The 11,476-nt window shown below is 38.5% G+C and overlaps 1 protein-coding gene across 1 annotated transcript in view; it reads right to left on the reverse strand.

Annotated features, from left to right (window-relative positions):
- Window positions 1–646: 646 nt before the first annotated feature.
- LOC108242607 (netrin receptor UNC5D) overlaps window positions 647–11,476 on the reverse strand; it is a 340,333-nt gene continuing 329,503 nt past the window's right edge. The window contains exons 15-18 of the mRNA XM_017427560.3: window positions 8,474–8,623; window positions 4,701–4,865; window positions 3,670–3,848; window positions 647–2,049 (exon numbers count right to left, since the gene is read on the reverse strand). Coding sequence (XP_017283049.1) covers window positions 1,854–2,049; window positions 3,670–3,848; window positions 4,701–4,865; window positions 8,474–8,623 — 690 coding nt within the window. The 3' untranslated portion in view covers window positions 647–1,853. The remainder of the gene's footprint in view (window positions 2,050–3,669; window positions 3,849–4,700; window positions 4,866–8,473; window positions 8,624–11,476) is intronic.

Genomic DNA, 11,476 nt, shown 5'->3' on the forward strand with positions numbered 1-11,476 from the left:
TTGCTTACCACTTATAGGTGTTGAACATCATATATGTATAAACAGTATGTGTACTGAGATCATCTGACGCTTATACTGACCAAAGGTGGATCCTATTAAACTAATTACCTGGGTTCTGAAGAGTATTGGTTAGAATATCAATGTAAAGGGGGGTGAATACATACTGTATGCAAGCATTACTTTCCAGTTTTATCTTTTTTATTTATATTTATTCTTTAAACTAATTTCATCTGTTTACTTTCATTGATCTGGAGTATTTTGGGTAAGCCCAATATCAATAATAAAAAAATCTGTTGAAATTTCAGGATGTAGGGAAATAAATAAAGAATACTTATAATTTAGAGACTTTAAAAAAGTAGGTCTTACTGATGAAGAGCTTCAACAAGCATCTTCATCAATCAGTGAGTGTTGGTTACACATCATCAAAGTAACATCATCATGGTCAGACAGAACCAGTGATCTGCACAAAGCTCTTTTATTTTATTTTATTTTTTTCCTTTTGATTGGACTTTAGGCCTTTCTGTTTCATCTTTTATTTGAACAGCGATTTTTTTTAAAGATTAACAGATTTCTCCACTGTGCTGTATCTGGGCTGCGTTCACAGTTCAATTCATTAAAGAGATGGAAAGAGAGTTCCAACACAGAGTTCAACACAAAGTCACTTTATTAAGTTTGGGGGCAGGTGGATAAAACTGACTGTGGGGACTCTTTTTCTCTTTTTCATCAGCTTTGAAAGTGGACGTTGGGAGTCGCTGAGGAGAGGAAGCGACAGCAGGAAATGTTCCCAAATTACAAGGCCCAGGTTTTTGATGAACCAGTGATCCAAGAGAGGCAGCTCCAGTCAAGCCAAACATCAAAAGGTAAACTTTTAATTCAAAAAAATAGAGAGACAGAGTGAAAGAGAAAGAGAGAGAGAGAGAGAAATCAGACCACAGGGAATTTAACGAAAAAACACACCACTTCACCAGTGCCAGCAATCTGAAGGGTTTGCAATGTTCCCCCCCAGTATATCTGGGATAAAGTCACATGTCAGACATTAAACTTCCTCCAAATGAACCAGATGTTGATTACTGGAGCTCAGGGGAAGTGGTTCAGCTCAGGCTGCTGCTCCAGATGAGGCACAGATCAGTCGGTTTCTCCTCTGCAGTCTTTCCTCTGGTGTTTTTTTTTCTTTTTACTCTATCCGTGAGGTTGGAAACATTCTTTTGTTCTTGCGCCTGATTCTTGAATCATGATGGTGATGATGATGATGATGATGATGATGATACACTCTTGTAAATCCTTTTTAGTAACTCTTTTTAGATACTAATCACTGCTAACACTGATTGTTATGGACAAGATGTTCTGACAGGAAAAACTCATCATTCCACCCCCCATCTTTTTAAATTAAACTCTGGAAATATTACAGTGAAAAAATGGAACAAAATAAATGAGAGAACTTGATTATGACATTAGTACACTTCAATTATCCAGAGGACGGTTTGATGGCAAATACTGTACGAGCACATTTAGTACCGGGAGGGTCAGATCACGTCATTGTTGGCGTTTAAAACACGCTCCTACCTCTCACAGACATCTAGACTCTTTGACTAAGAGTGACTGAATCAGCTTCGGAGGTTTTCGAGGCTTTTCTCAGTCACACTGATATCCTTTTCAAAAATGTGTTGTCTCCTAAAACACAAATACTTCCGGCTTGGTCAGTTCTCGACTCTTTATGGACCATTTGGTTTAGCAGAGGTGTTCCTTCAATAACGGTCTCCTTCCCCTCGTGTCTGTAGGTTTGATAGTTACAGCTGATCGTCAGTGTTCATGCAGTAAAGGTTCATCATCAGTTGGCATCCGGTAGACTTTCCCTACCCAACCTTTGTGAATTCAGAGTCCTCTTTGCTGCAGCCGAGAGTGGAGGTTCCCCTGGGGGACTGAACCTTTCCGATTTCCTCAAGGGCACTAGCCAGGGAGTCCAGGTCTGCAGAGTCCTGGTGCTGGGCTTCCCACAGACTCAGAATCACTGAGGAAGGGCTCTCCTGACATGCAAAGTAGCACAAGTTCCTAGAAGTTGGTAAAACAGAATATGTTTATTGATCAGGCTGCACAAGGATGACTAATAAAAGAGTGAACCTAAGGTGATGTGGATGAACTAATTATTATAAAAGAAACACCAAAGCAAATTATTTTCCAAGTGGTAAATATATCAATTAGGACTACCTCCCTTTACATTTAAAAAAGGAAACAAAGAAAAAAAGCTTGATCTCCTGAAAAATAGCTCCTGAAATGCAGGGACACAATCAGGCTTGTTTGAGTTGAACCAGATCGGAACTGAACTGATGATCTGGTTAAAGTCCAGCCTGACTCGATACCACTTTATTGTCAATTACACTCAGAAAACAATTAAAATTAAATTAAAAACAATTAAAAGCAATTAAAAGCCTTCTTCAGAAATGTTCCAATTCTAATTTATATTTAGCCATTTAGAAATATTCATATCTATAAAAGTGAGCAATGTATTTAATTGTTGTAGAATTCTTTATTTTTTTTAAATCTCACGACAAAAGCAATTAGTCAGTTTTGTTCTTATTAACAAAAAACACATGGGAAATAGTAATAGTAACCTTTTTATGGCATAAAACAAACTTTTGACTGGTTTTTAGCGCTGCAGCTGTTACAACATCTGTCCAAGAGAGGGCACTATTTCTTTACTATGACAATTTTCCTCTTTTTATATTTTTTCCCCTCCACCTCCTCCGTATGATAATTTTCCCACACACTCAGAGAAATAATTACTGAAATCAACTTAAGTAGGTAGAGACACCCTTATTACATGCTTCTTGGTGTGTTTGAAAAACTTTAAAAAAAAAAAAGAAAAAGAAGAAAGAAGTTCTTAATTTTTTTTTCTCAGTCACCATTGTTTGTGTTCAGATCAACATTCTTTTATCTCATAGTTTCTTGCTTAACTTTTTCCTCCAGAGTTTCTGCAGGAGCCAAGAAACAAGGCATTGTTCTCCTCCTCGGTGCTTACGAGCCTGCCTGCACGGCTCCCCGAGTCGTTGTGGTTATAAGCACTTGATTATTGACTCCTCTTCTGAAGCACAAACAGAGATCACCCCATCTCCAAACAATTAAAATCCTCCCACGCCTACACAAACACCGAGCTGGCACGAGCTCCAGAGTGTTTAGCTGGGGTTGGAAGATGGAGCGCATGTATAGACGCCGCTAATGAGAAGCGCTAACACAAACACATTTTTATTGCCAGAGGCTGGGCTGTCAGCAGTCAGAGACCTTCCCTCACATTTCTGCAACACGCGGCATCTGCTGTGCAACTTACAGTATTCTGATTGTGCTAAAGCTGCCCCCCCAGTCTTTGCCTTCTTTCTGTCTGTGCATGTGTTTTAGATCTATAATGAAATCAGGAGTGTGGAGTGTAACTGAAGGCTGGTTGGTGATGAAAGATATGAGCCGACACGCTGCCTAACTTCCAGATTGAAAGTGGCATTCAAAATGGGGAACAGTGTTTAGATTTATGAGTAGACATGCGTGCCGGAGTTTGGCTTTCCAGGCCTTGTTCTAATATTTACAGCAAAACGTGCCAGCTCGTTCATTCAGGGATGACTCAGCAGAATGTAAATGTCAGCTAAAGGGAGGGAGAGGATGAAATGTAGTCATAACTCAGACCTGTCTATGTGAAGCTTTTGGGCCAAGAGCTGCCAGTCCTTCCCGTTGGAGTTTGGGGAATCGAAGGTGGCGGTGATCCGCTGCCGGATGGACGGGGGGATTTTAAAGGCTCTCGCCCCAGTTTGAGAGGTGATGGTACAGTCGGACTGAGAGAAAAAGGGGACCACTCCCTTTTCATTCTGGTAGTGAGACAAAGAGAGAGGGAGATCCTAATACTGCAGCCTAAATTCACCCAAGTCAACATGAAGGACAAAAAAAAAAACCTCATTAAAAATAAAGACCCAGCAATCCATGAAGGAGCCGCCTACCAACATTCATATCAGAGTTTCAAACTAAGGTCATTTTCTGTTTAGAAATGACCATTATAGCCATTATGGTAAAACCTTGAAAACAATGTTACCATGATGATTAGGTCTCACACAATATGACATGTCAAGCATTTGTTTTAGTCCTCAGACTATGTGATGGGGATGACTTTAAACCACATCAAATTTTAGCTCTATATCTGTAACATTAATTGAGTTATAGTAATTTTGGTGTTTGCTAAGGTCAATCAGTTGTGGAGGCCATCTTGAATCTAGAAGACAAGAAGTAATCAGCTTTAAATATACATAAACTACAATACACTAATCAAATCTTAGCTCAATATTTGTACAGTTGTCTGAGTTAAAAACATTTATGTGTTTTCTGAGGTCAGTTGGCTGTGGCGGCCATCTTGAACTGGGTTGTCTTCAAAAGGTAATCAGATGTAGATGTCAATTCAATGATTACTTCCTCATAGTTTCATTATATTCTGTTAACTGGTTCATGAGATATTTTGCTAACACACACACAAACACAGGCACAGGTAAAAACATTATTGTCTGCCTTTTGCTATTCGGTGGCAGGTGACAACATTGTGGGATTCATACATAAAATCCTCCATGAGAAGCTCATTAAACAAGCTTTATAAATGAAATCAACAACTGCACAGTGCAGTAAAAGAAACATTCGCTATGACTGATCGGACACCACCTTCTTCCATGACTCACCTCTACTACAGACGTGTATATCTGGAGTAGGTGCTCCTCTCCCGCGACCTGTCGAACGTTGATCTTGCAGGAGAGCTGAGACGAGGAGAGGCTGTATCGCTCCAAAGAGAAGGCACACTGCAGGGGACTCTGGTTCCCGGCCCACACCTGAGAAAAGGAGAACTCCTGCAGGGCGGGAACAGACGGAGGGCGGACAGGAAGAACACTATGATGGAAGGATCAGGCTGTGGTGGCAGAGACACTCATTAAATCCTGCATAAGACATTTGCTTTGTTGAATCCTGCCTCGGTCCCCCCCCCCGCTGTTCCCATGTTTAATTAGCAGTGAGTGAGTGGCCTCGTTAGCCAATCAATGCTGTTAACTAATCAACAAAGTTCAGCCGTCACAATGAAAACCTGCAGGTGCTAGAAACCTGGAAGCACGAACGGTTCCTGGACAGCATCCGTACCAACATTTTGAGGGAAAACCTAAGACTGAGATGAGTCATCAGCATTTTAAAAACATGTTTTGAAGAAAAAATATTAATACCAATAAAAAAAATACAAAACAGCATTAACAATACCAAGAAGACAACTATTATAGAAATACTAGGTCAAGATTAGGTTCATGGACTTAATATTTAATAAAAATAGAAAATACTTGGGTTAAAAAGAACTTTGGCTTTTGATACATTTTGATTGCAGCTTGTCTGCTGCTACTTTTAGCTTTAGCTACTGTTTTGCTACTTTTAGCTAGAGTTTTGGTACTTTTGGCCTTTAGCTAGCTTTTTGCTTTTTTTTAGCTTTAACAAGGCACGTTACAGTTTCTTCAGCAGATTTCAGCAAAGCCATTTAGCATCGACACTGCAGCTTTGCAGAAAATGCTATTTCTGTAATTTCTTCATCATTTTCTTCCAAGCAGCTGAAAATGATCGCAATCAAAAGGTCTCCAGACCTTCTGAAGGTTCTTTTTATACCTCTTCTGTGAACTTTGGCAGCTTTTCCACTCAGTTTCAGTCCTCGTGCCTGAACATTTTCACAGGATTTTCTCTTTCTGTTAAGTCACATGACCCTGACCTTAAAACCAAATTTTAAAGTATCTTTAAGCATCCTGTCTCAGAAAACACTGCCCCCATTTCTTCAGCTGAAGATAAAACAGCTCCAGGATGATTATTAAAGAGCTGACAGCTAAAAACTTGACATCCAGTCGATGATCAGCTCAAAGATGAAGCTGGATGTTTGTCCTGTTTCTTAAAGACATGACTTTCAGTTACATTTCATCAGCTGGAGAGTTTCTGCAGCCTCAACATGTTTTCTTTTGCCCTCCACTTGCCCGCTTTCCTCATTTTGACGGCACACTATGCTGTCACATTTAGGTACAAGGATTGAAAAAAAAGCAACCAAGGATCAAAGAAAAACTTAAAAAAAAAAAAAACCTTCAGAAAGCCTTGGGAACTGTTGATCAAGACGATTTTTACAGATTACCGGAAAGTCTGGCTGCTTGGAAAGAAAATATAATGAAACTAAAGGCCTAGTGTTCTTGAAAAAATGCATATCACCCACCACCTTTTATGCCAGAGTTTTAAACTGAAAACAATTAATATTTAGAAATAATGGCGTAACAGTAGTTCATAAGATATTTTTATATAGCACTCAGAGTAGGTGTTGTGATTGATTCTCAGCTACAACCATGACAGAATTTAGCTCAATATTTATAAAGCTGACCGAGTTATAGCCAGTTTTGTATTTGCTAATGTTGAATGGCTGTGACGGCCATCTTAAACTGGTGCGATTCCAAATGTGAATCAGTTGTAGATGTTAACCCACTGATAACTTTCATCTCACTAGTTTGTGCTATTTGCTATTGAAGTCTGTCTGTCTGTTAGCAAAATATGTTATGAACCACTGAACAAATTTTAATCAAACTTTTGGAAAGTAATGACTGAACCAGCCTCTATATCTGATTAACTTTTGGAATTACCTCCATTCAAGATGGCACCCATAGCCAATCTACCTTATAAAACACAAAAATAGCTAGAAGTCATCTAATTTCACAGATGTTTTGTTCAAATTTGGTGTGGATGTAGCTCAGCATCATCCCCATCACATACACCAAGCACAACACCTTGTGCAACATCTTTGCTTAAAACTTTATCATTAAATGTTGGAGTTATCGCTGTTTGTCTGTTTGCAAAACACCTTGTGAAGCAGTGGATGGATTTCATAGAACTTTTACAAAGTAATCATTAAATGAACATCTACAATGGATTAACTTTTGGAGTCAATCCAACTCAAGATGGCTGCCACGGTGAATACAGCTTAGCCAACATGAAAATGCCTATAATTCAGTCAATTTTACATCTGAGCTAAATTTGGTGTGGTAGTAACAGAGACTTATATATCTACCATTCATTTGTCAACATGAGATCATCTTAATTTAAAACTCCGGTACGGAAGGTGACTGACAATATGCATTCCTTCAACTTCGATTTCTTTTTGCGGCCTCCATTTTCATCTGTAGATATAAATCTGCAGTGGGTCCTAGAATCAAAGCAGTGAATCCTGAATATTTACAACTGGCGCTGCGTTTCCTCTAAATGTTGAAGCTCAAAACCCCAAAGTAAAAGCAACCTGAAGGATCCATTTCGGCTGTCAGCGCTCACTCCTGTGTGCGACCCAGATGATGGAGCGGAGAAACCGGGTCAAAACAGCATTTTACCGATGAATCATCGTCTCTTTAGATCCATCAGACAGAAGGACAGCCGCTCTGAAAAGCCTCCTCTCAGCTGTGAGGAGTGTCTGAGTGAGGGCCTCCAGTCATTTTCCTGCTCCAACCTTCTCCTCGCTCTAACATATCCATGTTGATGTTCTGAAGGTGCTGCGCTGGGCTAATTTTACTAATAGGACGCTGCTGCTGGGATAAACATACCAGGGCAGAGCAGAACGTGCAGCACCCACAGGAGGATAACCATCGTGTGTGTGTGTGTGTGTGTGTGTGTGTGTGTATGTATTCCTGCCTCTTGGTCATAATTAAGTTTGTGATAATGATCTCCTGCTGTGCCCTTGCTGCTGCCCTTTAGCTTTGATGTGACCAAGAAAAAAAAAATGAAAGGCCCATCACCTTTCATGCCAGAGTTTTAGACTAAGATCATCTTAAGTTGAGAAGCAATGGAGTTGTTGCTGTTTTGATCAAACCTTAAAAATAATATTATCTATAATCCCACAAGATATCATACTAAAAAGTATGTTGCGAGTGACTCTCAGCTACTTCCACACCAAGTTTTAGCTCAATAAAATTTTTGTGGTGATGAATTTTATTAGCTGTGGGGGGCATTTTAATGCAGATTGATTCCTCATCGTGAATTGGGTTTACGCCAAAAGGTAATCAGTTGTAGATGTTCATCTAATGATTACTTTCTGAGAGTTTCATTACATTTTGCCCAAGAGTTCAAGAGATATTTTGCTAACAGACAGGCACACATTCACACATAGTCACAGGCAAAGACATAACTGTCCACCTTCACCTTTCGGCGACAGTTTTAATCTATTGTAAAGCACTTTGGTTACCCCTGTGATTTTTTAAAATGTAATATAGAAATAAAGTTGATTGATTGATTGATTTCAGCGACAGGAGATAAAAATAGCAACTGATGAAAAAGCAAAACTGTAAACGGAGTAAAGGAAGGAGAGCAGATGATGCAAAGCTTCTTTTCAGTTTGGGCTGAGATCTAAAGTAGAACCCAGATGGACTCAGAGTAAACCTGTCCGCTGCTTTAAACTCCAGGACGCGCCTACCTGGCAGGTGGTGAAAGGCTTGATGCTCCAGAGTAACCGTGGGATGTCCTGGATGGACACCTGGAGGCTGAAGGTGTTCCCCCTGAACAGCATCATTTTAGGTTCTTCGAGCAGCCGTCCTCCTCTGCTGCGCTCCCCCACAGCAACCTCCTGAGAGCGAGAAGTATGACTTGGTTTATGTCTACACAGGTCAGAGAGATAAAGAAAAACACTGGATCTTGTACGTCATTTATAGTCTCTTTGTGTCAAGAAATAACCCTGTAACACTGAACAGCTTTTTATCCACATGTGTGTGAACATATTTTAATGATACTTTCAGAAAGTAACTGGATTGACACCTACAATTGATTGGCTTTTGGAGTTAAGCGGATTCAAGATGGTCGCCACAGCTAATTGTAATTAGCCAACACAAAAATGACTGTAATTCAGTCAGTTTTACAGACATTGAGCTAAACTTTGGTGTGATAGTAGCAGCTAAGCATTGAACCCACCACACAGTTTGTGTGCAACTCATTGTGCACCAACGTTTGTCTAAAACTTTGTCATTACCTGTAACAATTAACAATGTTTGTCTGTTAGCAAAATATCTCAAAAACTACTTGACTGATTTAAATGAAACTCTCAAATTGTAATTATTAGACATTTCTTTACAATTGATTAACCTTTGGAGTTAATCCAATTCAAGATTGGACTTAAATTGACTTTAGCAAACACAAAAATGGCTATAACTCAGTCAATATTACAGACATTGAGCTAGATTTTGGAATGGTAGTAGCTGAGAGTCATTCAAAACACTTGCACTACGTGCAAACAGATCATGCAAGGTATTGCCTTATAGCATGAGATCACAGACAGTGTGATTTTCAATATTTGACAAACTAGATATAACTCTGTCATTTCTTTACATAAGATGATCTTTGTCTAAAAGTCAGAATGAAAAGCAGTGAGCAATATGCATTCCTTCAAGGAATGCTGGGTGTTCAATGATATGTATTTTTCCTTCATTGATAATTCCTAAACTTATTATTAACAAACATTCTCCAAGGCAGCAGCTGACGCCTTTTGTCAGTAAAACAGCCCCTATTTGAATTCCAACTGTTGATTCATCAAAATAAGCTGAAAATGTCACTCCTGCATGCAATATGACTATTTGCTGACATTTATACAGGTGGGGGAAATAAAAACAGTTAGATTAGTTGTAAATAAAAACACAGCTCTAACATTAAAACCTGAGCAGAAGGATCAGCTAACCTTTTTCTGAAGATCTTCAAGATAACAGCTTCCATTAAAGCAGCTTTAGAAATGAAACCGTGCAATTCCTAAACAGACTGAAGGTAAAAATGGTAACTGTTTAAAAAAAAGGTGCAGAAAAATAAATCTAAAAAAAACAATCATTTAAAAAAAAAATACACTGAAACAACAGTTTATCAGGTTAAGAATATTTAATCTTAATTAATCCTGGGTGGAAAAAGAAAACCCTCAAATGCTTTACCAAAAAATAAGACAATTTCTATCATTGAAAACAATGAAATTAGTACTTTTTGAAGGAATGAAGATTGCCTACCACACTGCATGACAGTTTTAAACAAAATCTCACATGATCTGTTGACACTCAAAATATGAGAAGTGAATGACTCTCAGCTACTACCACACCACATTCTGGCTCAATATCTGTACAAATCGCTGAGTTATAGTAATTTTTGTTTGCTAAGATCAATTAGCTGTGGCGACTGTCTTTACTTTTGTTGACTCCAGAAGTTAATCAGTTGTAGATGTACATCCAGTGATTAATTTCTGAGAGTTTTATTGAAGTCCATCCAGTGGTCTATGAAATATTTTGCTAACAGACAAACAGGGTTGCCTCTACCAGTTAAAACCAAACTTTTAAACAAAGATCTTCTGTGAACAATTAGCAGTTTGCAATGGAAATTATTTCCAGCTGCTACCACACTAAATTTGAGCTGAATGTTTGCTAAATTGATTGAGTTATAATCATTTTTGTGTTGGCTAAGGTTAATTAGCTGTGGTAGCCATCTTGAATTGGGTTGACTCCAAACCTAAATATGTTGTATAAGTCTATTTCAAGATTGCTTACTGAGAGTTTCAATAAAAAGTTTCATTGGTACAAATAGCTCTTTAAATGGCTTTAATTTGGAAAAAGATTTAAAAGTTTTCTTCTGACAGGACTGATGAGCTAATGGCTAGTCTGAACAGGACCAAGACCAAGTGGATTTAAAAAACAAACAAACAAATAAAAAAAAAACTAAAAAAAAAACAACTAAAAACTAAATTATATCATTTCATGCATATGTTATTTACAGAAGAGGATTCGGGCCACAGTGGAACAAAAATGAATGACTCACAGAATTGCTGTTTTTTCCACCATGGCCCTAATCCTCTTCTGTAGTTATTAATCTTTACACTGCCATCGGTTTATTATTGCAGAAGTATTTATATTAAATTCTATGCTTATTTGCAGCCATACTGTAAATAGTGGCAGCAGCAGCTAGCTGTGGCACTTCCTGTGCAGCCTGGGGCACTGTAGGAATTTCATATTAGTTCTTTTGGAATAACTATCCAATGCAAATGTGATGGCAATGTAAAGGTTAATAAAATACTGATTTTGTGAGATAGAGTGGTGTTAAGATAGCAGTGACCCACCTTGGCCTCACTTGGACTAGGTTATCAATCCGATCAAAGTTAAAGTTTCTTCAAACTTAGGTTATTCAAAGAGCTATCTACAACAGGTAAGATATTAATTGTCTATTAGCTTTCCTACTTAAGAAGATCTGAACTATCCCTTAAACGCCACAGCAAATTGGCTTAGAACCAGGGGTGGAAATTAAATTTTTTTTACCAGCCACTCAAATATTTTACCAGCCACTATTTTTTGTTGTGACAAAAAGTTATTTCATATGATGATGATGGAGGTGGGTGGAAGCAGTTGTGGTGCCCTACAAGCTGAACAACACCTCTTTCTGGACACTGCATGGAAATAACTAG

This window comes from Kryptolebias marmoratus, linkage group LG14, assembly GCF_001649575.2.
Source record: "Kryptolebias marmoratus isolate JLee-2015 linkage group LG14, ASM164957v2, whole genome shotgun sequence".
NCBI classification, from domain to species: Eukaryota; Metazoa; Chordata; class Actinopteri; order Cyprinodontiformes; family Rivulidae; genus Kryptolebias; species Kryptolebias marmoratus.